Source organism: Canis aureus, chromosome 22 (assembly GCF_053574225.1).
Source record: "Canis aureus isolate CA01 chromosome 22, VMU_Caureus_v.1.0, whole genome shotgun sequence".
Lineage (NCBI taxonomy): Eukaryota > Metazoa > Chordata > Mammalia > Carnivora > Canidae > Canis > Canis aureus.
In genome coordinates, this window is record NC_135632.1 from 13,775,665 (window position 1) to 13,800,239 (window position 24,575).

The following is a 24,575-nucleotide window of genomic DNA, read 5'->3' on the forward strand; positions in this document are numbered from 1 at the left end:
ATTTCTTAGGAACTAAGGTTTGTGAAAGAGTGGAAAGAATAAGGTTGGAAACATAAGTGGGATGGGATCAACAGAGGGCAATGAAGTTCAAGTGCCAAGAATATATGAGGCCTGAATCTGTAGCCACATACATCTAAAAGGCAAAATCCCACAGAAAGAGTAAGTTCACTACTCAATCACCTTTGGAACTAGTCCCTGGCACCTACCCCACCAAAGCAATCGCAACCTAGTTCTCTAGGACCCTAGTCTCACAATGACTTAGTCCTTATTCCTGACATCAACCAACTCCAGAAAGTTAGGACCCTGATGACAGACAGTGCTGGTATATGTTCTCCCTCCACTATGGAGAGTCCTCTATCTACCTATATTATGGGGCTATCAATGTATCAGATGATTTGGGAAAACAATTTGCAAACTGTAGGAGGCTACACATAATGGATCATGACCAGCATTTCTAAACAACAAATGAAACAGAAGAGAATACTGTATTAGTCAGAATAAGATAGACTATACCATGGTAACAAACCTTTCCCAAATCTCAGTGGCCCATCACACCGTTTATTTCTCTTGCACTTAAAGGCTCCAAAGGATGTGTGGGCAGTTCAGTGATCCAGGCAGCTTCGGCCTATGGCTCCACTATCTCAACCTGAGGCCTCCTTTGGTCACTGTGGCAGGGAAGAAGTCAGCTGCAAGGTTTCATGCCACCCCGAAAAAATCATGGATTAATCAAAATAGAGGTTTCCAGTCAGTGTTTCAGTGTAGAGATGACACTAGCCACTTATAACCATGCACATTGGCCAAAATTAGTCATCCAGCTACCCTTCCTTCAAAGAAGCTGATGCAGTTACTTCAGGTATCTGAAAAAGGAGGAGACTTGGATATTAATACACACTAGTGATATCTAGTATAAGCATAATAGAAGGCAGATGGAATGGAATTGGGTAAGATCGGATAGGATAGGGGAATACGATAGGATAGGGAATAGGAATAGGAATAGATCCAAGTGCATCACCGAAGTTTTTTTAGTGTTATATATGTATGATATATAACTGAGCAGATGTTAGGGCATGTACTGAGTAGCAATTGTAAAATGTATTTCCAGGCAGGGGTTGGAGGAGAAAAAAAGAATGAATGAATGAATGAATGAATGAGAGAGAGAGAGAAAGAAAGAAAAAGAAAAAGAAAAAAAAGAAAGAAAAGAAAGAAAAAAGAAAAGAAAGAAAAAAGAAAAGAAAGAAAAAAGAAAAGAAAGAAAAAAAAGAAAAGAAAAGAAAGAAGAAAAGAAAAGAAAAGAAAAAGAAAAAGAAAAGAAAAGAAAAGAAAAGAAAAGAAAGAAAAGAAAAGAAAAGAAAAGAAAAGAAAAGAAAAGAAAAGAAAAGAAAAGAAAAGAAAAGAAAAGAAAAGAAAATCTGCATCTGAGAGAAAAATGTGCCTGGAGAGGAGAATGAGATTATTTATGACATGTGACCCTGTAAGAACAAAGAGCTCTCCTTTGGTGTCTTGTCAGTCAAAGGAAATAGAGCTTCTAATATCTCCTGAACGGGCTTCATTTCATAGCTCAGAAATAACTTAATGTCACATACCCTGATTCCCATATCCATAACAAACTTAGTGGGTTACAGCAGTCAGCATTTCTGGGGTGGGGGCGGGGGAGGGAAGGAGGATGAGAGAAAGTTTTGTCTTTTTCAAAGACCACAAGGCATGCATTCTACTGAGTTTGCTGAACGATCAGAGAAGGTGTCCTTAGAGTACAGGAAAGTTGGAGTGGCCTCAAGGACAACCAAGGCCCAGAGAAACAAAGGTGATGATAAGACAGGTCTGCTCTAAGGTGACCTTAAAAACCTGATGCCCTCTATGAAAACACCCACCTTCTGAGCAAGCACCTCATTCCTTTGGAGATGGGTCATTCCTGTGTCAGGACTCTCACAATAGAAATGCTCCGCTGAAATCCTGCTGTCAGGAAACAATGAGCCGTGCCTCCCTGGGCACCCTGTGTGGGGCATTGCTCCAAAAATAGAAGGGGATCATCTGAAAGAAGCTTTGCAATATCTGTCTCAGGGCTCCAGCACCTAGCGGAAGAAATATTATGAACTCTGTAGGGTATGTGGTGGATGTTTCACAATTGACTTGGGGGTGTTTGAAATATATTTCTAATACTTACAAAACTCCTTAAGGGAAACAGTAAAAAATAATAATAATAATGTTAACTAATATTTATTGAGTGCTTATTATATGCCCAACACTGTTCTAAAAATTGTATCTATTTTCATCTCACTTAATTCTCTTTCCTATGAGGTCACTATTATAAGCTATTTCCGTTCTAGGGATGACAAAAATGAGGCTCAAAGAACTTAGGAAATTTGCCCACTCATAGATAATAAGTAACAAAGCTATGATTCACACCCAGCCTTTTTAACTATTACAAAAAAATTAAAAATAAACAGAAGACTTGGGATTTTTCAGAAGAAGCAGGAAGTTATAGGCTGAATAATTTACCCCCAAAAAATATCTATTGAAATCCCAACCCCCAGTACCTCGAAATGTAACCTAATTTGGAAACAGGTACATTGTAGATGCAATTAATTAAGGTGAAGTCATACTGGAATGGGGTGGGCCCCTAATCTAGTATCACTGGTTTGCTTATAAGAGAACTTTGGGCATAGGAAGATACAGAGAAAACAGTATTGGAAGATGAAGGTAGTGGTTGGAGTAATGCATCTCCAAGCCAAGGAAAACCAAGAATTGCTATAACCAGAAGCTAGGAGAGAGGCATGGGACGAGCCCTCAGAAGGAACCAACCCTGCCAATAACTTCAGCTCAGACTTATAGCCTCCAGAACTGTGAAACAAAAATTTTCTGTTGTTTTCAGCCACTCAGTTTGTGGTACTTCGTTACAGCAGTCCTGGGAAACAAATAATTGCAGTATCTGAGAAGTTACCTAACCAGATCTAACATAGCACCATGTGGCTCCTTAGGATGAGAAAATCAAGGGCATAAAGAGTTGGAGATTTTGCTCAAATTGAGAAGCAATCACAGCAGGCAGAACCTCAGCCATCTGTGTTTGGTGTCTGCTATCTCCCACCCCATGAAGGTACTGAAGGTAGTTTTCACTTTCATGCTCTGAGTCCTGACCCATAGGCTCCACACTGCAGTTACCAATACAGAAGGGCCTGTTCCTATTTCCCCAGATGGAGAAGATGAGTACAATTAGGCATCCCCCATGGAATACCTGCCCATGTGCTCATGGAGGTCAGTCCTTCTCAGGCATGCACTCTTCTGAGAGTTGAGGGCCCCAAGGGCCTGGCCCCATGGGGTAGTGAATGAGCCAGAGAGGGCTTGGGCAGGGCTGGCCACCTATGTGTTAAATGTGAATTCTGGGTTAGCCAGCTGAGACTCCAGCATTCATAAGACCACATCCAATCAGGGTTAGAGGTGGAAATCAAATAGAAATTTCCCTCCAAACCAGAGTAGAGACTTGGAATGCCAGAGCAGAGTTACTTCTCAAAGCCCAGTTCTCTGACACACTGCCAGGAAGGTAACTTATAAAGATCTGTTATCAAATCACTGTGAGCTAACAGAGGGGGACTGGCAGTTTTTTTCATCAGAGGCCACCAAAAGCCAAGATGCACTCCATGTGAATAGCAGCAGCATTTTTTCTCCAGAACCGTTTTCTCTCAAAACACCTTGAGCCAAATGTAGCATTCCATATGGCACAAGTGGATTTCAACTGCATGTGATAGGCAGCAAAAATTCCTGGAAATCTGTTGATTTCCTGTGTCCAAAGGGAAAAGTTTTGAGGACAAAATAGTGGGAGGAGAAGCAATACTAGTAAAAGCAAAAGTGATATTATTTTTATCATCCAGAGTCCTTCAATGTGATATTATTATTACACATCCAGAGTCCTTCAATAGACCAGATGGTATTCTTCTCTGCACTATTTAGACCAGTGGTTTTCAGGGGACTGGCAAAATGCAGATTACTAGAAGATCAGGATCAAGACCCTGGGAATCTGCATTTTAACAAGCAAAACAGGAAATTCTGGTACAGATGCTCAGGTGACCACACTTGAAGAAACCCTAGGTTTAGACTTTCTAGTCTATTAATATCTGAGACTTTGGATCAGATGAACTCTCAGGTTTCCTCCAGCCTCATGATTCCAACATTTCCCCTTGTTTATCTGATGTTCACTTGTCCTACTTACGTTGGTTGCTTTGGTATCCTGCCACTGTCGTCTTTCCTTTAACCTTTCCAACAAATTCCACTGTCCTTTTACTGTCTCTGGATTGTCTGTCTGGAACAAAGGGGCCCAAAAGAATTATCTTAACATTTGATAGGTAGATCTTAGAGATACCACTGATAAAACAACTTCCAAAACAAAGAGGGTAGCAAGTACTCCATTTTATTGGCCTCTAGTCTGCCCTCATCCTTAATACTTAATTGCTCCTGACCAGAGTTTCCTAGCTCAGAACCTCTAAGGGAGCATGAATGTACTTCAACGCATCTAGGAACTCTTTAAAATGTCATGTGAAATTTTATGTAAATGATGAGCATATGGACAATTTTTCAGGCTACTCAGTCCAAGGCCAGGGGAGGTAAAGAACCCTTCTCCATTCTGGGAAGATGACAGTGGCATCAACAGCAGTCTTTCAATCTCTCTAAACCCCTAGATAAAAGTAGGCAAAATGAGTAGATGATAAAACCAAAATCCATGGATACATTTAAAACAAAACTAAAGACAAGTTTCAAGTTTTTTCACAAACTCCAAATTACAAGTTAGTAGAGACAGACTACCATTAATATAAGTGTCCACGAAGTGGGAAAAAAGAAGCAATAGAGTAGTATCTGACGGACCTGAGAATTGGAGAGCTCCTAAATAGCCAATAATATTTCCTAAAAAGGGTAGGTGGACTAATTTGATAAACATCTCTGAAACTCAAATTGGGCAGGGAGTGCGGGGTATTGCCCTCTCTACTAGGAGTAAATGAAAGGTCTCAGTAAAAAAGGATGAAGAGCTGGAACACTCAAGAGCTCTAAAAATGAATCCCTCTCAGGGTTCCCTCAGGGTCCTGCACTCAGGAGCAGCCACCTGGAGTGGAATAAAAATTGAGCTGGACAAAGACAATAGTGATGAAGGAAAGACGAGGTCCAGATCAGCTGAGGAGGAAAACTGGTCAGGAAAGTCAGTATGCAAGCCACCATGCTTACCATTATACAAAAACAACAGAAGAAGGAACTAGGAAGTTGAAAAAGCTTTCCTGAACACTACCTCCTTCAGGGAGTTTAGGAAAACTAATTTTACATTTTTAAAAAAACCTACAGGAAAAGACAGAAGTCAAATCTCATAGAGAGTTATTGAAAGAAAAAAAAAGGATAAGAAACAGAATAACATCCCTATAGACAGTGAGAGCATGCCAGAAAGACATGCCAGAAGTAGGTCAAAATTATAATATACTATAATAAAACAAGTTAAAACATTATAAAAATGATGAAATGGAAGATCAGCACAAATCAGAAATAGAAAAAAACTCTGAAAATAATTTCAAATGAAGAAAAAACTCATATCAGAAATGAATAGTAAATTAGAAGAAATAAAAAAGCAAATAAACACAATGGAAAATACCTTAAAAGAAATAGCAGGTAAAAAGAAAGAAAAAAATTTTTAATCAAAAAGAAATGAATAAAAAGATAAAAAGGATTCAAGGGTAAGTGACAGGGCAGCCCGGGTGGCTCAGTGATTTACCGCCGCCACCTTCAGCGCAGGGCATGATCCTGGAGACCCGGGAGCGAGTCCTACATCAGGCTTCCTGCATGGAGCCTGCTTCTCCCTCCGCCTGTGTCTCTGCCTCTCTCTCTCATGAATAAATAAATAAAATCTTAAAAAGAAAAAAGTGACAAATATTGAAGATAGGCAAAGATGGACAAGAAAGCAAAGCAAAGAAACAGAATACGAATACAAGCGAACTTCGCTAAAACACAACACATTTAGCACATTTGAAACTATACATTGGAAGAGCATATCATGTACCTGAAACGTTCAACCTAGAACAACCAACATCAGAAAAAATTTAGTGAAATTAATGAGTTTTTAAAAAAAGTCCTTTTGGCATCTAGGGGAAAGGGCCATTTGATTTATAAAGGAAAGAAAGTGGGCAGCCTGGGTGGCTCAGTGGTTTAGTGCTGCCTTCAACCCAGGGCGTGATCCTGGAGATCCGGGATCGAGTACCATGTCGGGCTCCCTGCATGGAGCCTGCTTCTCCCTCTGTCTGTGTCTCTGCCTCTCTCTCATGAATATATAAGATCCTTAAAAATAAATAAATAAAGGAAAGAAAGTTATATTTTCATTATACTTTTAAGGAGCAACTACTTATGTCAAAATAAACTAGAAACATACATGAGATAATCAAATAAAGAAAGTTATAAGCCAATCAGTTTATTTCCAGAGAAAGACTTTCAAAATATAAAAAGCACAAACTGTTATCAATGTTCAAGAACTCAAGAATTTTTCCATGAGTCCTTCCTGAGCAATCTACTAAAGAACAAGCTTCAGGCAATCAAAATGAGCAGAAAAGCATGGATATAAGGCCAGAGGGTTAGTATTAAGTATATAGTTACCCAAGGTGCAAGCACTGAACAAGACCTAAGAGAGACAGTACAGGATGTAATGGCTATCTGATCTGACAATGTAGATGTAGCATAACTATATATAGTTGCACAATAGTGTTTTTTTTTAAGATTGTATTTATTTATTCATGAGAGAGAGAGAGAGAGAGAGGCAGAGATACAGGCAGAGGAAGAAGCAGGCTCCCCACAGGGAGCCCTAAGCAGGACGCCACTGAGCAGAAGGCAGATGCTCAATTGCTGAGCCACCAAGGCATCCCATAGGGTATTTTTTTTTAATGGGAAGTTAAAATAGAGGGAGGATACACAAGTTTTTAAATGTATTATGTAATTTTTGATGGTGGTACTATCAGTATTATTATCATTCTGAGACTACTATATATTTAATAAAGGATAAAACAAATGAGTAGTTACGGACTATTCTAACATTCCTTATGTCCTTGAGAATCAGAAATTCTTAAGCTTGAATTGGAAGTATCCATAGTAACTCATGAGATACATAACTAGTGGCATGATGAAGTTGGTCTGCACTAGCTGGTGAGAACAGATTGTACACTTCTTGTCCCAACTCCACATTCAGTGACTTCATGTTGATATATAGAAATCAGCCATAATGGGAGTGTTTATACCATGGAAACTGGGAAATGCTACAAATCCAGCTTTAAAAAAGAAAGAAAAGAAAAAAAAAGTCAGTTATTGAACATTTACCAGTACTTCACTGTGTATCATAACCCTTTGGTACCCAGAGTTTGCAGTTAAAACACCATTTCTCACTAAAAGAAATCAGAGAATTTTGGAGAAATGGTTGGTTTGAGATCTGAAAGAGGCAATGTTCAAGATGAGCCTAGAACAAGTTGTCAGGCAGAAGACAAAGAAGCTATCAACAGACATCATGTCAATAGGACTCAGGAGCCAATTTGAAAAGACTCCCACTGATCAAAGATGGGTCAGTTTGAGCTTCAACAATGAGCATAATTGCAATCAAATTCATTTAAATTCATTACACTTTAATGACATTTAAACAAAGAATCATTTTCAGAGGATGATAATGAATCGTCTGAAAAACTGGTAAATGGGTGGAATAAACCAAGCATTTATCTTGTCTTTCCTATATTGACTATTCCACTGAATATGCCAATAGAATAAATGAAAAATGTCTCTTTATAAAAGTATTCTATGTAATAAAATAATAAATATACATATATGTATCTTGTATGTATATATAAAATTAGAACTTCACTATTTGAAATCCTCAGAGAGCAAACATATATGGTTATAGCACATAAGTGGCTGCTCAGACCACACAAAGAGACACAACCAGAGATGATGTGCCTTCCTTCATCTTGCCAAGGAGATGGAGAGAACCTGAATCCAATTTAATCTCTGGATCCACCTGGCAATTTACAGGAAATACCAAGGGCAGGGGACCATGCTAAGCTGCACATCAGCAAAATTCAGACCATGGAAAACTCCGCAGGTCAAAGGGGCCAGGTTCTTCAGATAAATCGTAAAGAAATTAAAAGGGTAGAGGAGGAATCTACAGACTAAAAGGCATAACACATTTTTTAAAAATAGGCCAGACTGAACTGTAGTGTGTAAGAACACACACTTGAATGCTAAAATTATACTATAAACTCAAGGAAGTGATTAGTATACAAATCAGGATAGTAGTTCCTTGTGGGGAAAGGGCGGAGTTTGCATTAGGATGAGACACCTAGAAGGGGCTCCAGTGCTGGGAGACAAAGTTCCATTTCCTGGTCTGGGTGATTTCCTTGCTTTATAGTGATCCATTAGACTATACATTGGCCTATACTATATAATCTGATTTCCATTCTACAATATGAATATTTTGTTAAATAATAAGAAAGTTCTTGCCCTCAAGGGGCTTAGAAAGAGATGGGGATGTAAGCAATTAGCTTCCAGGCAATGTGACGAATGCTACCAGACAGACGCATACACATTGCTACAGAACAGCCATGGAGCTGAAGCAGTTCAGCACGACAGGTCTGAGAAGGCTACTGGGGGAAGGGACACACCAGCGTGAAAGGAGAGCCCTTCACCAAATAGACATAGGAGTAGCAGAGCTCAGAGACAGGGCTGAAGGGGGTTGCGGTCACTCCATGCTGGCTCCCTCCAGGCAGGTCTGCTTACCTGTCAGGTGTTTATTCTGGCATTTGCTGCTCTCTTTCTACCCCAGCTGTTGTCTAAAGCAATTTCCTTTAAGATGGTAAAGATTAGGATTGTTAGGCAAAGAAGCATATGTTCATCAGTGTATGTGAATAGAGGGTTTCTGCTTTTTCCTTATTTTAAACCATAACTCATGGACAGCCTAGGAGGCGCCATCTTGATAGCTTGTTCTTGAAATAGAGTGGCTGCTACAAAGACAGGATCCTACTCCTATGTTCTCTGCAAGTGCAGGGTGCAAAACTGGATGTCCACCCTCGAGGTAGAACAGAGGGATAAAACAGCTCAAAGAGGAAGGCTTCTTGTTTGGACTCTTAGAGCCTTCCTCCAGCCTGAACCCTAAGCACCAGCTCCGCAGAATGGCTCTTAGCAGGCTCATCCAAAATGGCAAGACAGTGAGTGTTCAATTACAAAATCTGACATATCCAAAGGAAAGAGGGAAAACACATTCAATTTGTTAGGGCACATTTCCTGGGAAACAAAGCAGAAGGGGTGTGATTTGTGTATTGGAATCAAAAGGTGATAGGGTGTGTAAAATGTGGGGTGTCCTCTGCGAGTTTCATTCATGGATGCTGTGTAAACAGCAGTGTAGGGACTCAGCAAATCAATAGCAAGTGGACCTGGTTTTCTGCATGAATGTATGGACTTGGAGGGCAAGGTTGATTTCCACTACAGGATATATTTATCCTTCCCCACCCACTTGTCATTGATCCCTATTTGGTGACAAGCCAGCACTGGAAGCTAAATGCACTCGGGAAAAAAGAGGCAAGAATAGGTTAGAAGAGGAGCTCCGGGGTGGCTCAGTTGGTTAAACATCCAACTCTTGGTTTCAGCTCAGGTCATGATCTCAGGGTGGTAAGATCGAGCCCTAGGTTGGGCTCCATACTCAGCAAGGAATCTGCTTAAGATTTTCTCTCTCTCTCTCTCTTTCTCTCTCTCCCCTCCCTTGCCCTTACCCCCCTCACATGCTCTCCCTGCTCCTAGATAGATAGATAGATAGATAGATAGATAGATAGATAGATAGATAGATAGATGATAGATAGATATTTTTTAAAAGAATAGATGAGAATTGAAAAACCATCTGTTTACACATTTCTTAATCTGTAAAATGGGACTATAATTCTCACCTACAGCTGTAAGGAGAAAATAAGACATATTAGAAATGCTTTATAAATGAAAAAGTGCAGGATATACTCTTGAAAGGCCTATACAGAGATAAATGTGCTTTGTTCTTTACACAGCTATGCAGTGATGAGTATTTTATCCAAATAACAAGACTGTGTATCGAGCTCACACATACAAACACATGCAAATGCTCCCACAAGGCACAAAGTCTTCCTATACAAGCCCAGATATGGTGCTTCATTAATTTACTCTCAGGTGTAACATCATCGAGGCTTCACATTTTTGAGCCAACTATCTGACCCCTCCCCCAGACAAGACGGAACCTTTGACAAAGGCCATTACATTAGATAGATGTGGGTTCTGGGCCAAATGGACTTCCCTTATACCTACCCTTACCCTAAAAATGATGGCTTTGAAGACATAAGAGACCATGTTCTTTTTCTTCCCATTTAAAATTTGAATCCCCTATGGAGGGCAACACTCCAGAGAGAGAGCAATATGTTCTATCCATCCTTGCCTAATCACCAGTCACCTGGGGCACCTAAAATACAGATTCTCCATAAAATTGAGTCCCAGGCCACTTCCTGGACCTGCCAAGTCAGAATCTCCAGGGGAGGACTTGGAAATCTGAATTGTTAACAAATATCCAAGCCGATCTTCATGATGAGGCAAGTTTAGGGAAGCCGAGATAGAACATAGCTCTTCAGGGCTCTCAGTGATTTTTCAAGAGGTCCAGAGAGGGAGTGTGTTAGTCTGCCCAGGCTTCCATAACAACATACCATAGACTGGATGGCTTATACAACAGATACTCATTTTCTCACAGTTCTAGAAGGTAGAAGTCTGAGATCAGGGTGCCAGTATGATTGGGTTCTGGTGAGAACTCTCTTTTGGGCTTGAAGATGGTCACTATCGCACTGTATGCTCACTTGACCTCTTCTTTGTAGATATGTGGAGTAAGAACAAACAAACTCTGGTATCTCTTCTTATAAGGGCAGTAATCCCATTATGGGGGCACCCCCCTCATGACCTCATCAAATCTAAATAACTTCCCAAAGGCCCCAACTCCAAATACAATCATATTGGAGATTAGGGCTTCAGGATATGAATTTGGGAAGGATGCAAACATTCAGCCCAGGGTAGGGGGCAATGGAGATGACTCCCCTCAAAGGGCCAGACATTCATTGGTGGAGCTGGATCATTGTTGAGCATTTTTGCATCTCACCAGTCTATGTAGGATTATGTCATGTGAAGCATAGGCATGAGCAAGCTGTATGCTGATTAGTTTTGGCATCTTATGATGGGTAAAACATGAGGATCTAAAATAATTAAAACAAAAACCAACAAACAAAAAAGAGAAAGAAATCAACATTACCAGGAATTTGGGATGTGAGTTCAGTTAAGCACATAATTTAGCTCTGGACCTTCTGATTACTCAGGCCAAAGGAGAAAATGGCATCTGTTAATTGTCTTCCTTATTGCACGCATGTTAAACTCTGGGTAGAATTCTGGCTTTTACTTACATCTCCTGAACCAAGCTGCTATTCCCAAACCTCTGCCCTTTGGATGGGAAAAGCCATTGTTTTTCTCCCCCAGAGCTTCACATTTCATCTCGATACATTTCTAGCTTATTAGAGAAGCAAAACTAGCTGCATCAAAAATACCCAGTGGGGAATCTCCCTCCCCAAACATATACTAGAACCTGATGAAAAAAATAACACATTTTGCAAAATCAGCAGTTGGGGTTTTTATTTTTTGTAGATCAAAAGAGTTTTCTTACTCTTTAATAATTTAGGTAACCCTGGAGATCCAGCCACTTTCCAGACATTGCTCAGCAATAAAGAACTCCAAAAATCTCTGATTCCTCCATTCCAAATCAGTTGTCCAATCTGACAAGATCTGTTACTTGGTGTGTCCGTAGCAGAAGAAAGATGGCCTGTGTGACGGAAATGTCCTTGATCCCAGGCCCAGATCTGCCATTAACTATCTGGCTGGGCTCCACTGAGCAATTCTTTTCTTCTCTCTGAGCCTGTCATCTTCATTAATTCAACAACTATTTCTTGAACTTCTAAAATGTGCCCAGCACTGTGTCCAGGTGAATGGGACAGCCTGCTCGCCCTCAAAGAGACTACAGTCTTGAGACAAGGGAGCTTCCCATTCTATAAGGCAATTGTCCATTTCTTTGTGTGGATGCCTCACTGGATTAGTACATAAAACAAAAATAAAAACATGTGAGCATATGAAGGAACAAATGAATGAGTGAGTAAAGCATAAGATTATTTTTAACCACTCTATTTCATGTCATTCCCGCTCTTTCCATGGTCCCCTCAGTCTAATAACTCAGGCCCAAGAGGTTCATCTTCAACTTAACCTTTCTTAGCCTTTTATCCTCAGAAAACTTCATTTGATGGCTATAATCTGCCCCCTTCGTCTTCTCTTGTCAAGTTACTCAGAATCTACTTCCATCACTCATACCACCCCTTTATATTTCCTAAGTCAGAAATTCAACAAACATCCACTGAGCACATAATATGTGGCGAGCACTAGGCAAACCGAGAAGTTCAGCAAAGATTCTGGGCCAGGCCACATCTGCCGTGGCTCTGCGTGGAGCTTGGCACATCCTACTCACTGCCACACTTTGACCCACAGCTACTGAGACACCAGAGCAGCCAAAATGGTATATCGTGAGTTTCCTAGAAGAGTCATACATCAACAAATTCTGCCCACTTCTCACCTACCACCTCACACTAACTGCCTGTATGACAAATTTTAACCCAAATAACTACTTTTGGTGTAGGAGTGCCTTAAATTTCCCACCTACGACATAGCCTGTGAGTTCCAAGGCCAAGCCAAATGCCTGGAGTGCCATTATCTTGTCTCTCTCTCTCTCTCTCTTTTTTTTTTTGTTTGAGATTTTATTTACTTATTTCAGACAAGGGGGGTGAGAGAGAGAGAGAGAGAGAGAGAGAGAGAACGAGTTGGGGTAGGGACAAAGTGAGAAGCAGATTCCCCACTGAACAGGGAGCCCCACATTGGGCTCGATCCCAGGACCATGGGATGATGACCTGAGCCAAAGGCAGATGCTTAACCAACTGAGCCACCCAGGTGCCCCCCATTGTCTCTCTACCCTCAGTCTCATTCCCCCATTATTATCCAAACAACGATTGAGACAACAATTTCTCAGAAGTATTGCTTAGAGAATAAATTTTTAAAATGAAATAAATAGCATTTGAATAGTGCATAGAGTTTAAAAACACTTTTACATTTCCCATCAGTATTCACAACCTGTCCAGAAGAGGCCAAATGGTACCTGATGTGGTCCAGGCCCCACATTCACAAAAAGCTACAAATTTCATCACTAAGTGTTAGCTCCAATAACATTATACATTAGTGTTAAAGAGATACCTCATCAGGATTAAAAGAGAAAAAAAAGTTTATTACACAATTCTAAATTTGCATTTTACCTTTGTTCCATTATTGTGGCATTTTGGCATTTAATTTTTCAATATTCTGAGAACCTCAAACAGTGGAAGCCACCCAGGCCTCTTTGAAACTTTTAGAGCCTTGACAAACCTCTTCAATTTTTTTACATGACATCTCTAGAAATGTAGCTTACCTACTGTCACTTCTCCATCTTGAAATAAAATTGGCTGGATTTTCCTTGATTTACACTCTAGTTGTACATATATGTTACCCACCATGCCTCCCTAGAAAAGTGTTTTTTTGTTTTGTTTTGCTGACCTACACCATAAACCCTAATAAACCACGTGTCCTCATGTGCCCCTGTGTGAGAGGGTCTGCAGCTCGCCAGCACGGATGAGGTCTGCAAGCTTTTCTCTCTAGAGAACCCTCTGGTCACATGCATGATTCTGCCCTGATAATTTATCTTTTGCTAGCGATGTTGGTGGTGGATTCAAACAGCAATGAGAGCCTTTGGATTATTTAAAATCATTATATCTCTAGGCCTCAATTCCTCCAACCATAAGATGAAGGAAATAACAATTTGTAGTGAAAATTAATGGAAGACCATCACAGGATTTCCAGAGTCGTAGATAAGCTCAACAGATATTACAAGGAGGGCAGCCTGGGTGGCTCTGTGGTGTAGCACCAACTTCAAGCCAGGGCGTGATCCTGGAGATCCGGGATCGAGTCCCACATCGGGCTCCCTGCGTGGAGCCTGCTTCTCCCTCTGCCTGTGTCTCTGCCTCTCTCTCTCTCTCTCTCTCTGTCTCTCATGAATAAATAAATAAAATCTTAAAAAAACAAAACAGATATTACAAGGAATGCCAGGCTCTCAACTTTAATATCTTCCTTGGTCCTTCATTGAGCACAGCAGCTGCCCATCTGAAAGGAATTGTCATGTTTTCCATTTGCACTTGGAATTACAGACTTGCTTAAGCATCTTTGCAGTAACTCCCCTGGCATCGTCACTAGGCTATATTCACAGGCATCCCCTGCCTTATCACCACTTCGTCGGTGGAGCATTTGAAGCCAGAGACACCGAGATTCCTGGCCCCCGGAGGCTGCATCTTCCCTCTGTCCTCACATGCTCAGGGCATCACAGGAATGACAGAGCAGTGGCCAGCTCTAGATGGCCTCCAGTAGGGCCATCTCCAAGATCTCCTCACATCCTCGGTGCCGGGGGTGACTTCGGATCTTCACAAGCCAACCAATGCTAACTGCTTTCCACTTTTTCCCTTTCCCTATTTATTAGTTTTTCAGAAAGTTGATGAGGTGAAATATTCTCCAGCAGAGGAAATAATATAAAGCTTAAAAGTTGTGTCTGATGGAATGGTGAAATAATTCCACCACGTTCCTTTGAGCAAAGAAAAGAAATACTAAGGCAACCCAAGGCAGCTTCTAGGGGTTTCACTATTGCTAGATTGGAGGGAAACAACGGCTTTAGATGAACACGGTTTTCTTTGAACTTGTTAGAGCACTTTGGGATGAAGAGAGAAGAAAGACAAGTGCTAGACAATAGAATGAACCTGGCACCAGTTTATTTACATAATTTCGTATGGGGATGCATTGATGTCTGAAGTATAAAGCGACTGTGTTGAATAGTGAAAATAAAGTATTTTGGAAAACAACCTATGTTCACTACCCAGTTCTAAAACGACTGAACATTTTATGAAATACCTCTTGCTTCTTTGTGAAAATTACTGGTGGTTTAAGCACTGTGTGCAGTTTTAAGAAAACACAATCCTTTATGCTATTGTTTAAGATAATTCTTAAGAAATGCATCCTCAAGCAGATGAGACATTGAGGGAGAGGGGGGGAGGAGGAGATGAACATTTACCCCCTCGCTGATGTTGGCTGGCCCAGTCCCCATTTCTTCTTGATTAAAGGCTACCAGCAGGGATGGAAAAGTGTGTGGAGCAAAGATTATAAACAGCAATTTTTGCAGGCCAAATTGCCTCCTAAATGAGGGAGTAGGGGATTTAAAGGTGAACATAACTGTCTCTTTCGCTGCATGCGAAGGTTTGTGCTGTGTGAGAAACGAAATTCTAACTTCCTTTTCTTGCCAAGTATTCCTTAACAGGCCTTGCAGATATCTGAAACCAATTTTAACCCACTCTGGCCCTCCACTGACCACTACATTACCTGAATGGTGTGGTCCAATTTCCAGGCTGCTCACCAGTCCTCAGGCCTACGGGGTGAGTAACTACCCTGGGTGGGACAGGCTGCTGGGTGCCGAGGAGCCCAAGAACCTCAGGGCTGTCACTCCCCAGCTTGAGGAGGAAGCGTTTTAAAATTCGCTGCACCGAGAGGCATTTCTCTTTTCTTTTCAGATGTTGCTGATGTGGGCTCATTCTTCTTTTTAAAATGCAAGTTTTTTTTATTGTTACCAATATTTTTTTAACCATAAAATGAATTGAGAAAATGTAAACGAAGTCATATGTCCTCACAAACTGCTGTGTTCTGAGGTTTTAAATATTAGGCCTGCCTGTGCTTTATAGCTCAAGGGAGTGGAATAAAAAATGCTGAGAAGCGATTAGAATCTTTACCAACAAACCAGTGTCAGGAATTGGAGAGGAGCAAAATCTTAAGGGTTTGTGGCACTCTTGGAGGTTGTCCAGCTGGCCACCCCGTTGCATAGACAGAGAATAATGCATCTCAGATGTGCTCCAGGCAGAGCAGCCTAAGGCAGCGGTTCTCGAAGTGTGTCCCCAGACCAGCAGCCTCAGCATCACTTGCGAACTTGCTAGAAATGCAGATTATCAGCTTCCCACCCTCAGAACTCTGAGCTTGGGGCCCAGCATCTCTGCTTCAATGGACCTTCCAAGTGATTCTGATACAGCCTAATACTGGAAACCACTGACCTCGGTCACCTAGCCCGGGCTCATTCTATGAGTAATTTTGTACGGTCTTCCCAAAGCCAGTGAAAGAAGAGTTGAGATCTTAATTCTTCCCTTCAAGGAAAGCTCTGTCTGAGGAAAACTAAGTTGACCAGATCTAGTTAGTTTCTGCCATTATCTACTCTTGGGACTTCCAACCATTTTGAGCTTTGTGACACTCATCCCAAGAAACATGCTGTGGGGACACACTTTTCAAATAAAATACAACAGAAACTGCATTTGGAGAATTTAGTGATAGGCAAGAGTGTTACAAAACCAACGTGGAGAATCATTCTGTACACTGAGGGGCCAGGATTCTCCTCTAACTCCTAACTCCTCTCAACCTAGTTAAGTACCAGTCCAAGAAATCCACTGAATTTTAATTCCCTTAACCCAAGGAGGCATTCAGTCAGCGCGCCCTCTCTACCAACTGTCACCTCAGGCCTGGAGCCCTCACGTGGCTGTGTTAGGGCCCCCAACGTGGCAAGGCGGTGCCCACTGCCACAGAACCTCAGCCAGGGCAAGCCAGGCCCATTAAGAAAGGAAAACAAGCCCCTGTGGTCTTACACAATGGGACAGCTGTGGTTTTCTTCATCACAAAGTGACCTCTCTCTCTTCCCAAACTCTAGGAACAGCTAAAAGAGGAAGACGTGGAGTGCATTGTGAATCAGGACGAACTGGCCATGAGCTACCAGGAGCAAGCCCCCTCGCCCTGCAGGCCTCCTGCAAGCCTGAGTCTGGCCCAGAAAGCCTCACCGCAGACTCCAAGCAAGGACAACATTTATGAGGGGGACCTCGGCCTGGGAGGCTACGAACTCAAGCTTGAGCAGACCCCGGGTCAGTCCCAGCTGAACTAAGGGGAACAGCACCGATGTGACCACAAGTGATGCGAGGCTCGCAGCGGGATGCTTGCCAAGCTGGGGAGGCAGTGTAGGAGAGAGGCTGGACCATGTGGTAAGAGCATCCGTCGGAGAGAATCACAACCTTGTCACAAGTTATCCTCTGGTGCCTGAAGAAATAAGAATTTCTTCTCATCCCTCTATATTATGCAACTGAATTGAAGTTTCTGGCAGCAGCCATTTTTATGAGTGGATCGGTTGGGGTGGGCAGGGCGGGGAAGGAGGGAGTCAGGAGTCTGGCTGCTGGAAGGATGGAACAGATGTGCTGCGTCTGCAGGTGTTTCTTTTCGGTGTGTAGCTCTCCAGGCCCTTTCACTTTGATTTTGGATTTTACTCCCTTCATTAGGGAGAGTTTAAAAATCAGAAGAAAAAAAAAGTTTCTGAGCATAAACATGTGGCTTCTAAGCTGAAGGGAATGCCCAGTTATTTTGTTAAGTGGAATTTTTATATTATAAAGACCTAGACTCCTACATGCTCTTAATGACTCCAGGGCTGTTTGCAAAGCCCAGGCAAGGGATCGATACCACTGTCGGTGGCCTTGCAGAACCCACGCTGTGTGGTGACCCACTGTTCTCCTTGGCATTCTTTTCAAGCCGCTTCTCCTATTAAAGGCGGGGGTTAGTTACAGCTGGGCGTACCCCTGCACTCAATGCAGTTCTGCTTTCCAACTTGGTAGGACCCCTTCCAGGGAAAGCTGTTTTCTCTTCCCCATTCTGTGTTGTATCGGAAGAATGAGCCTTTCTGTCCTGCTTGCATTTAAGTCACTTCTTGGCCCTGTGGCAGGTCCCCTCTGTATGCTGGGTAATGAGATTCTACAGCACAGGCCGGTCTCCATGTGGCAGGAGACGGTGCAAGAGTCCCGACCCATCCTCCAGTTCCAACACTCACAGCTGATTAGCAAAAGCAGAAGCTAGAGGAACAGAGCTGATGATGCGTACACCAGACTGAAGGGTCAAGGACACGGCACCAGGACTCCCTTATGACAGGTGGCTCACAGCCCATGACAGAGAGACCAACACAATAGCTTTTAATTCAGCTGCATGACCTGTGCCTTTCAAGCCATAAAGATACCTCAAGCCTAGCTTCTCTTGAAATACAGATGTTAATACTAGATTCCAAAAAAAAAAAAAGTCGGCTCCAGTCTTAGGTGCCCAGACTATGATGAGCCTGCTTCTGAAGGAGGTAAGAAATGATGTTTTCCTCATCACTCCCCAAAGCTTGGAAGTAACATACGCTTTGCTAACCAGTTGTTAGGCTATTAACCGTGGCGGTGTCAGGCACACCGCTATGTACGTCGATTTTCTTACTTTCCAAACAGTACAGGGCACAAATTGTTTTATACTCAGCTAAGTATAATCTGGTCATTCCAGGTTAATACAGCAAAAATGGCAAAGCATGAAGTTTTCTAATGTGACCTAATCCTAATAAACTTTTGTTATAAAGTATGATTGTGTTGGCCAATGCTTTATTTAGAGACATTTTCTCTGCCCATGCTAATTGGCAGGTCTTCGCCTTTACACTTGAAATGCCGGATGAAGCAAGCACCAAAAGATAATGTAAGGGAACTGCAAGGGTCCTCTGGCCGGAGGAAAGCCATAGGGGCTGGCCCACCAAGCCACTGGAGGAATGAGAGAGAGCGGATGGCAGCCAGAGAAAGGAGAGCTAAGTCAGGCCCAGTGGAACAGCCTCCTCCTTTTGCACTGCTGGAGACCAGAAATCATGTAGAGCTTCAAAAAGAGAGGGAGGGGGTCCTGGAGGAGAAGAAAAAGGAAAGTCAGAAGACAAAGACTCATCTCTTTCTGCCCTAATGTGAAAGGAATTGATGAGAACTTGGGTGCTTTGTGTGTAGTTGGAGAAAGACACGCCAGGGAAAGAGAAGATCCTCTCAAAACAGACAAACATTAGCATGGGCAGGAGTGGAGAGAAGGGAGGGAAATATGACATATGAGATGGAAATGAGAAGGGGGGGAGGCACACAAACTAAACCCAGCACGAACTCACGAAAGCCCGTGACACACAACACAGCACAGCCATCTCATGACACACAGGAAAGCCCGCTTTCTGCCTAGAAAAAAACTCTTCCCAGCTGAACATCACGAACCATCACAGATAAGGGGAATCAGGGGCTGTTTAATCTGGGTCGAGCCACGTATCCCGCTGACTCCAAGTAGGTAAAATACTGCAAATTTGAGGAAATTGTGCCCTGTCCAATCTGTAAGACAGTGCTCTAGATTCAAGATGTGATTTCCAGCCTCCTTCCCTCGGAACCAGCCCAAGACCCGAAGAGAGGCGAGCTAGTGTCCCAGTTAACAATTCATAAAACCAAATTCCCTTTATGCTCCTGTTGTGAGGGATAATAATTTATGATCTTAAGATCTCTGTGCTTTGATTAGCAGCATGAGGACTGTGAAATTCAAACCTATTACTTACTGCCAGTTTCTAATGAATAATAAAGGCAAAGAAGCTTTATTCAAACCACTAATGCTTGCACTCATTATTAGAGCTTTAAACAGGACTCTAATTAATTAATTGACTGATGGTTTTTCCTTGAGCTTCTTACCATGTGTACATCACACACACACACACACACACACAGTTCCACTCACTGTCAGGCTCCCAGCTAGATCCTCTGTAGTGTCCCCTTGGCCCTCAGTACATGTCTGAGCCAAGTTGGAAGCCTGGTGGCAAGCCTTCATTCATGAAGTTTCTAGAAACTTCTTGGAGAGCAACTTAATGATATGAGTCAAAGCTGAAAATTCAAATACCCTTTGACCCACCTATGTCATGTGCAGAACTTTTATTCTAGCTATTTAAGAATATTATACATAGAAAGAGTATTTAGTGAAACAACTCTAATTGCCATCCTGGTTAAACAGATCAGCACAGCCATCTCAGGACACAGCATCACATGTACTGCTATAGAATGATCTCCAGGACATATTGTTAAATAAAATAGCAAGGTGCAAAACAGAATGCATGGTATGCTGGCATTCTGGAAGATTAAAGAAGAAACTGGTAGTATAATTGCCTCTTAAGAACTGAGGGAAGACTTAATTTATCACTTTTGTACCTTTGGGGTTTTGTACGTTAGAGATGAATTATTTATTCAAAAACAAATTAAATAATAATAAGAATCCTGTGTAATAACTCACTGAAGTACTGAACTACAATAAAAAGTGGAATAAAAGCCAGAAAATTTGTTATTTGCACCATGATCTTTGAGACCTTGAGAATGTAAACGGTAGCATCAATAGTGCCAATGCCTTCTGGGTTTACTCATCTGCATCACCCAAAACACATGGAGACAAACTATGAAAAGGTCTTTAAAATTCAAAGACAAATAGGACTTGGTCCCATCCACCAAATATCTAGTAGGAGAAGACAGCTGCTAAAAAGCAATAGGCTCCTCATAAGATACCAGAACATACAATTAAGCTATAGTAACCAAAACTGTGTGGTATTCACCGAGAAATAAGAAAAGGTATCAAGAAAATCTATTATAAACTACAGAAGCAGGGGATCCCTGGGTGGCTCAGCGGTTTAGCACCTGCCTTCGGCCCAGGGTATGATCCTAGAGTCCCAGGATCAAGTCTCACATCGGGCTCCCTGCATGGAGCCTGCTTCTCCCTCTACCTGTGTCTCTGCCTCTCTCTCTCTCTCTCTCTCTCTGTGTCTTTCATGAATAAATAACTAAAATCTTTAAAAATAAATAAATAGACTACAGAAGCAGACTCATGAATATAGTTAGAAAGTTAGTTCATAAAAAATGGCATTGTAATTTGGTTTGAGAATAAATAGGCTGTCGTTTACTAAGTAGTGTGGATAAACTGACTTTCAGTTTGGAAAAAGAAAAAAAAAATCAGGTAATGCTCTGAAAAAATACAAAACTAAATTCCAAGTAATTTAAATGGCCAAATGCAAAAAATAAAAAAATAATTTTAAAAAACCCAAAAACTATAGGATAGCAAAGCAATAAAATAGAATATGTAAATAACCGTGGCATGTGAACAGTTTTCCTAAGAAAGACAGAAACCAAAAGCAAAGAATGATAGATTTGGCCACATAAAAAACATAAAATTTCTTATGACAAAGACAATAAAATTTTATAAGACAAACTTGGAGAAATACAAACACACACATATATACATTTATGTATGTTCGTGTATATATCAGAATAAGGATTATTCTTCAAAATATACAAAGAACTCTTATCAATGCATGAGAAATTAAAAATATACTTTCAAATATAAAAGTATCTTTAAAAATAAGTAGAATCGAACATGTATACCTTCTATTCAGACTTCTACTTTTAGGCATCTCTGCAGAAAAGAAGCACTTGACATCTGTGCATAAGGAAGCATACAAAATGATATTCTTTGTGGCAGTGTTACTGTAATTATTGGGAAGGAAAATATCCATCAGTATCAGAAGAGTTAGCCACAATACTCTCATACTAGAGAATTCTCTGCAGCAATTAACTACACTCTGTGTAGAACGGGTCCATAAGCACACACTCACATGGAAATATTTCCAAGATAAACTGTCGGTGAAAAAACAATCTGGAATGATCTACAATAAGCTGATAAGCAAGAGGGAAGTGAGATTGCAAGGGCTAAATCGAGAGAGCCTTTGGTTTATCCACGTTATTTTTAAATTTTATAATGATACCATATTCATGTATGGTCAGTTTTGAGAGTGGCTCTGTCTTCAAGATGTGGGAGGGAAAAGAAGGCATGGTCAAGAAAGGCTTTAAGGAAGAAGTTACACATGAGATCTTGAAAGATGAGAGGGTTTAACCAAGCAGATATGATTGGTGCTGGTCTGTGGGGCAGGAGGTAAGACTGATCACTAGAATATGGGAAGAGCATTCCAGTTGAAGGGAACAGCGTGGGCAGAGACAAAGGGGTGTGAAACACCCTGGCACATTAGAGAAATTGTAAGTTATCCCACATGGCTACCATATAGCCTGTTTGTGTTTGGGGGCAAGAAAATGGAAGAATAAGATAATTTTGGAGCTGTAGATCAGAGGAGTCTGAGCCATGATCTTGTGAGAATGGGGGGGCTATTGAAATTTTTTAAACAGGAAAGATAATTAGATGGATTGTAGGGAGATAGGGTACAAGTAAGCCTGGAGGAAGTATAATAGCCCAGTTGGGGTGTTATTTCAATAGCCCAGGAAAGAGATGATGAGAACTTAAATAAGACAGAATCAGGGAGGATGGACCAGAGTATAGGTTCTAGGTAAGTTTCCGAGCTAGAATCTACAAAGTTAATAACTGATAGGCTATGGAAAGTGAGGAAGCTGGAGGAGTCCAGGATGACCCCAAGCTTAAGGCTGAAATGATGGCATTTTGATGGTTCCATTCATTGAGGGTATTGAGAAGAGGAACAGATTTGGGGGAAAGCCAACAAATTCAACTCTGTACATGTTGAGCCTGGGTTTCTGGTGGAGAGCTGCATGGACAGGTCCAGATGCTATTTACATGGATCTGAAGTTTAAGGAAAAGGTCTCACCTGGAGATGTATATTTGGAGGGATGAGATGTGCCTCACAACTTCACCAAAGAGGTTCTCAAATACCACATGAACTTCCTCACCTTTCTCTAACTCGTGCAGAGAAATCCCGATACGCCCTCCCCACAAAAGAATCATGCCAGCATCTTTGCAAGGATAAGCACATTTATCTTCAAGGCACCATGGATGATATTCAAACCCTGGGGAGAACCATTGACAAGAAAAGGAAAGAGGGAACAGAACAGAGAACCAGGGAGTGCTAAAACCAGTGCATGGACAGAGTATGCACCTGGGAAACAACCCTTGGAGAATCCCTTCCAAGGAGATCTGGCACTCCTGGGAACAAGGGTTAGAGAGAAAAATAGTGATTTCTGTTACTGTGCTTGTGGTCTTACACAAGTGCCCAACCTTTCCTCAGCTGTGATGGCCACAGATTCACTTGTCAACCAGACTAGGATAAAATCCCCAATTATTCAATCAAGCACTAATCTAGGTGTTGCTACGAAGGTATGTTTTGTAGGTGTAATTAACATCGCAATCCGTTGACTTTAAGGAAAGGAGATTATGCTTCGTAATCTGGGTGTGCCTGATTCAATCAGTGCAGAGGCCTTAAGAGCAGAACTGAAGCTTCTGGGAAGAAGGAGAAGTTCTGCCTTTGAACTATAGTTTCAGCTTGTACTGGAGAGTTCCAGCCTGCCCATTCTGAAGGCCTGCCCTGAGCTGAGACTTCTTTTCCCTCATCTGATCTCCCCCGCACCTCCCCGTCTCCCTCTACACTGGAGCAGAAGGACAAAGGTTGTAGGAGGAATACTCGCACGAAATTAAGGAAACAGGTAGATTATCTGCTGAATTCAAATGTTTTTGAAAGGAGCACGTCAGGGATTTGTTTCTAAAACACACACGGCATGCTATATTCTGATTTACCCAGTGTTGATCCGGTCTCCTACCCCTTCTCCATCTGTAGCACAGTTCAAGGATGGCCCTGAAGCAAAATGTCGAAGTACTTGTGAGATTAACAAAGAAGCTTTTCAGGTATTTGTTATTCAGAGCAGGGCAGCTTTTAGGCTAGGTGTAGGGGAGGTGGCAAGGAGTGAGAAGCTTACCTATGGAAGGTTCCATATATTTCCCAAATATTGTCCATCAGCCTGTCATTCATTCAGTTTGACAAACATTTATTAAACCCTTACAAAGTACTGCTGATAATCAAGGTTAGGAATTGCCAATGTCAGCATCATTAATGGGATAAATAAAGATGGAACAGATGAGCAATGATAGAGTCCAGGAAGCACATCAATTCAGAGATGTCTTGGCTCACCTCGCCACACAGATCAATTAGGTAAAGGAGGGGAATGAACCATCTGAACTGCAGGGGTCAGCTTCTTCCCGGAAGGCATCCTCCCCAAGGCTGCCCACCCCTACAACTGGTCTGTGGGAGGCTAGTGCCTCAGCAAGGATTTAGTTGTGAGAGATCAGATTCAAATACCCTCTGCTTCAGAACGTGGCCTAAGGCAATGCAGTCATACTGTGAAACTCACCCGCCCTCAGTTAAGCAAAATTACCTCCCAGAAACCCCATTGTCCACTCATCATCTTGCAGATGCAGGCATTCAGGATATGCTAATTTATCAGAAATGAACTGAATTCAATCCTGCTAGGTAGAGCTCTAAAGTACCTGGGACCGTGTCTAGAAAGAAAAAGGAAAAAATAACCCTTTAATATGAGCCTCGCTTTTCCATATGTGATATCTCATTTCATCCTCATGACAGCCCCGGGAACATCACGTTTCAAGTCCTGCTTTAGGTGCACGGAGCTGGGAGACAGAGATGTTAAGCCCTTGGCCTAAGATCACACAGCTGATTAATGGCAGAGAGGAGTCTTGAACCCAGAACTGTATAGGTCCAA

At 41.7% G+C, this 24,575-nt stretch overlaps 1 protein-coding gene across 10 annotated transcripts in view; it reads left to right on the forward strand.

Annotated features, from left to right (window-relative positions):
• The window catches only part of SLC9A9 (solute carrier family 9 member A9), a 654,903-nt gene extending 636,297 nt beyond the window's left edge, over positions 1-18,606 (forward strand). For all 10 annotated transcript variants that reach the window (XM_077864842.1, XM_077864844.1, XM_077864845.1 and 7 more), the window contains 2 exons: positions 15,476-15,581; positions 16,892-18,606. In XM_077864842.1, coding sequence (XP_077720968.1) covers positions 15,476-15,581; positions 16,892-17,119 — 334 coding nt within the window. In that variant the 3' untranslated portion in view covers positions 17,120-18,606. The remainder of the gene's footprint in view (positions 1-15,475; positions 15,582-16,891) is intronic.
• The last annotated feature ends 5,969 nt before the right edge of the window (positions 18,607-24,575 follow it).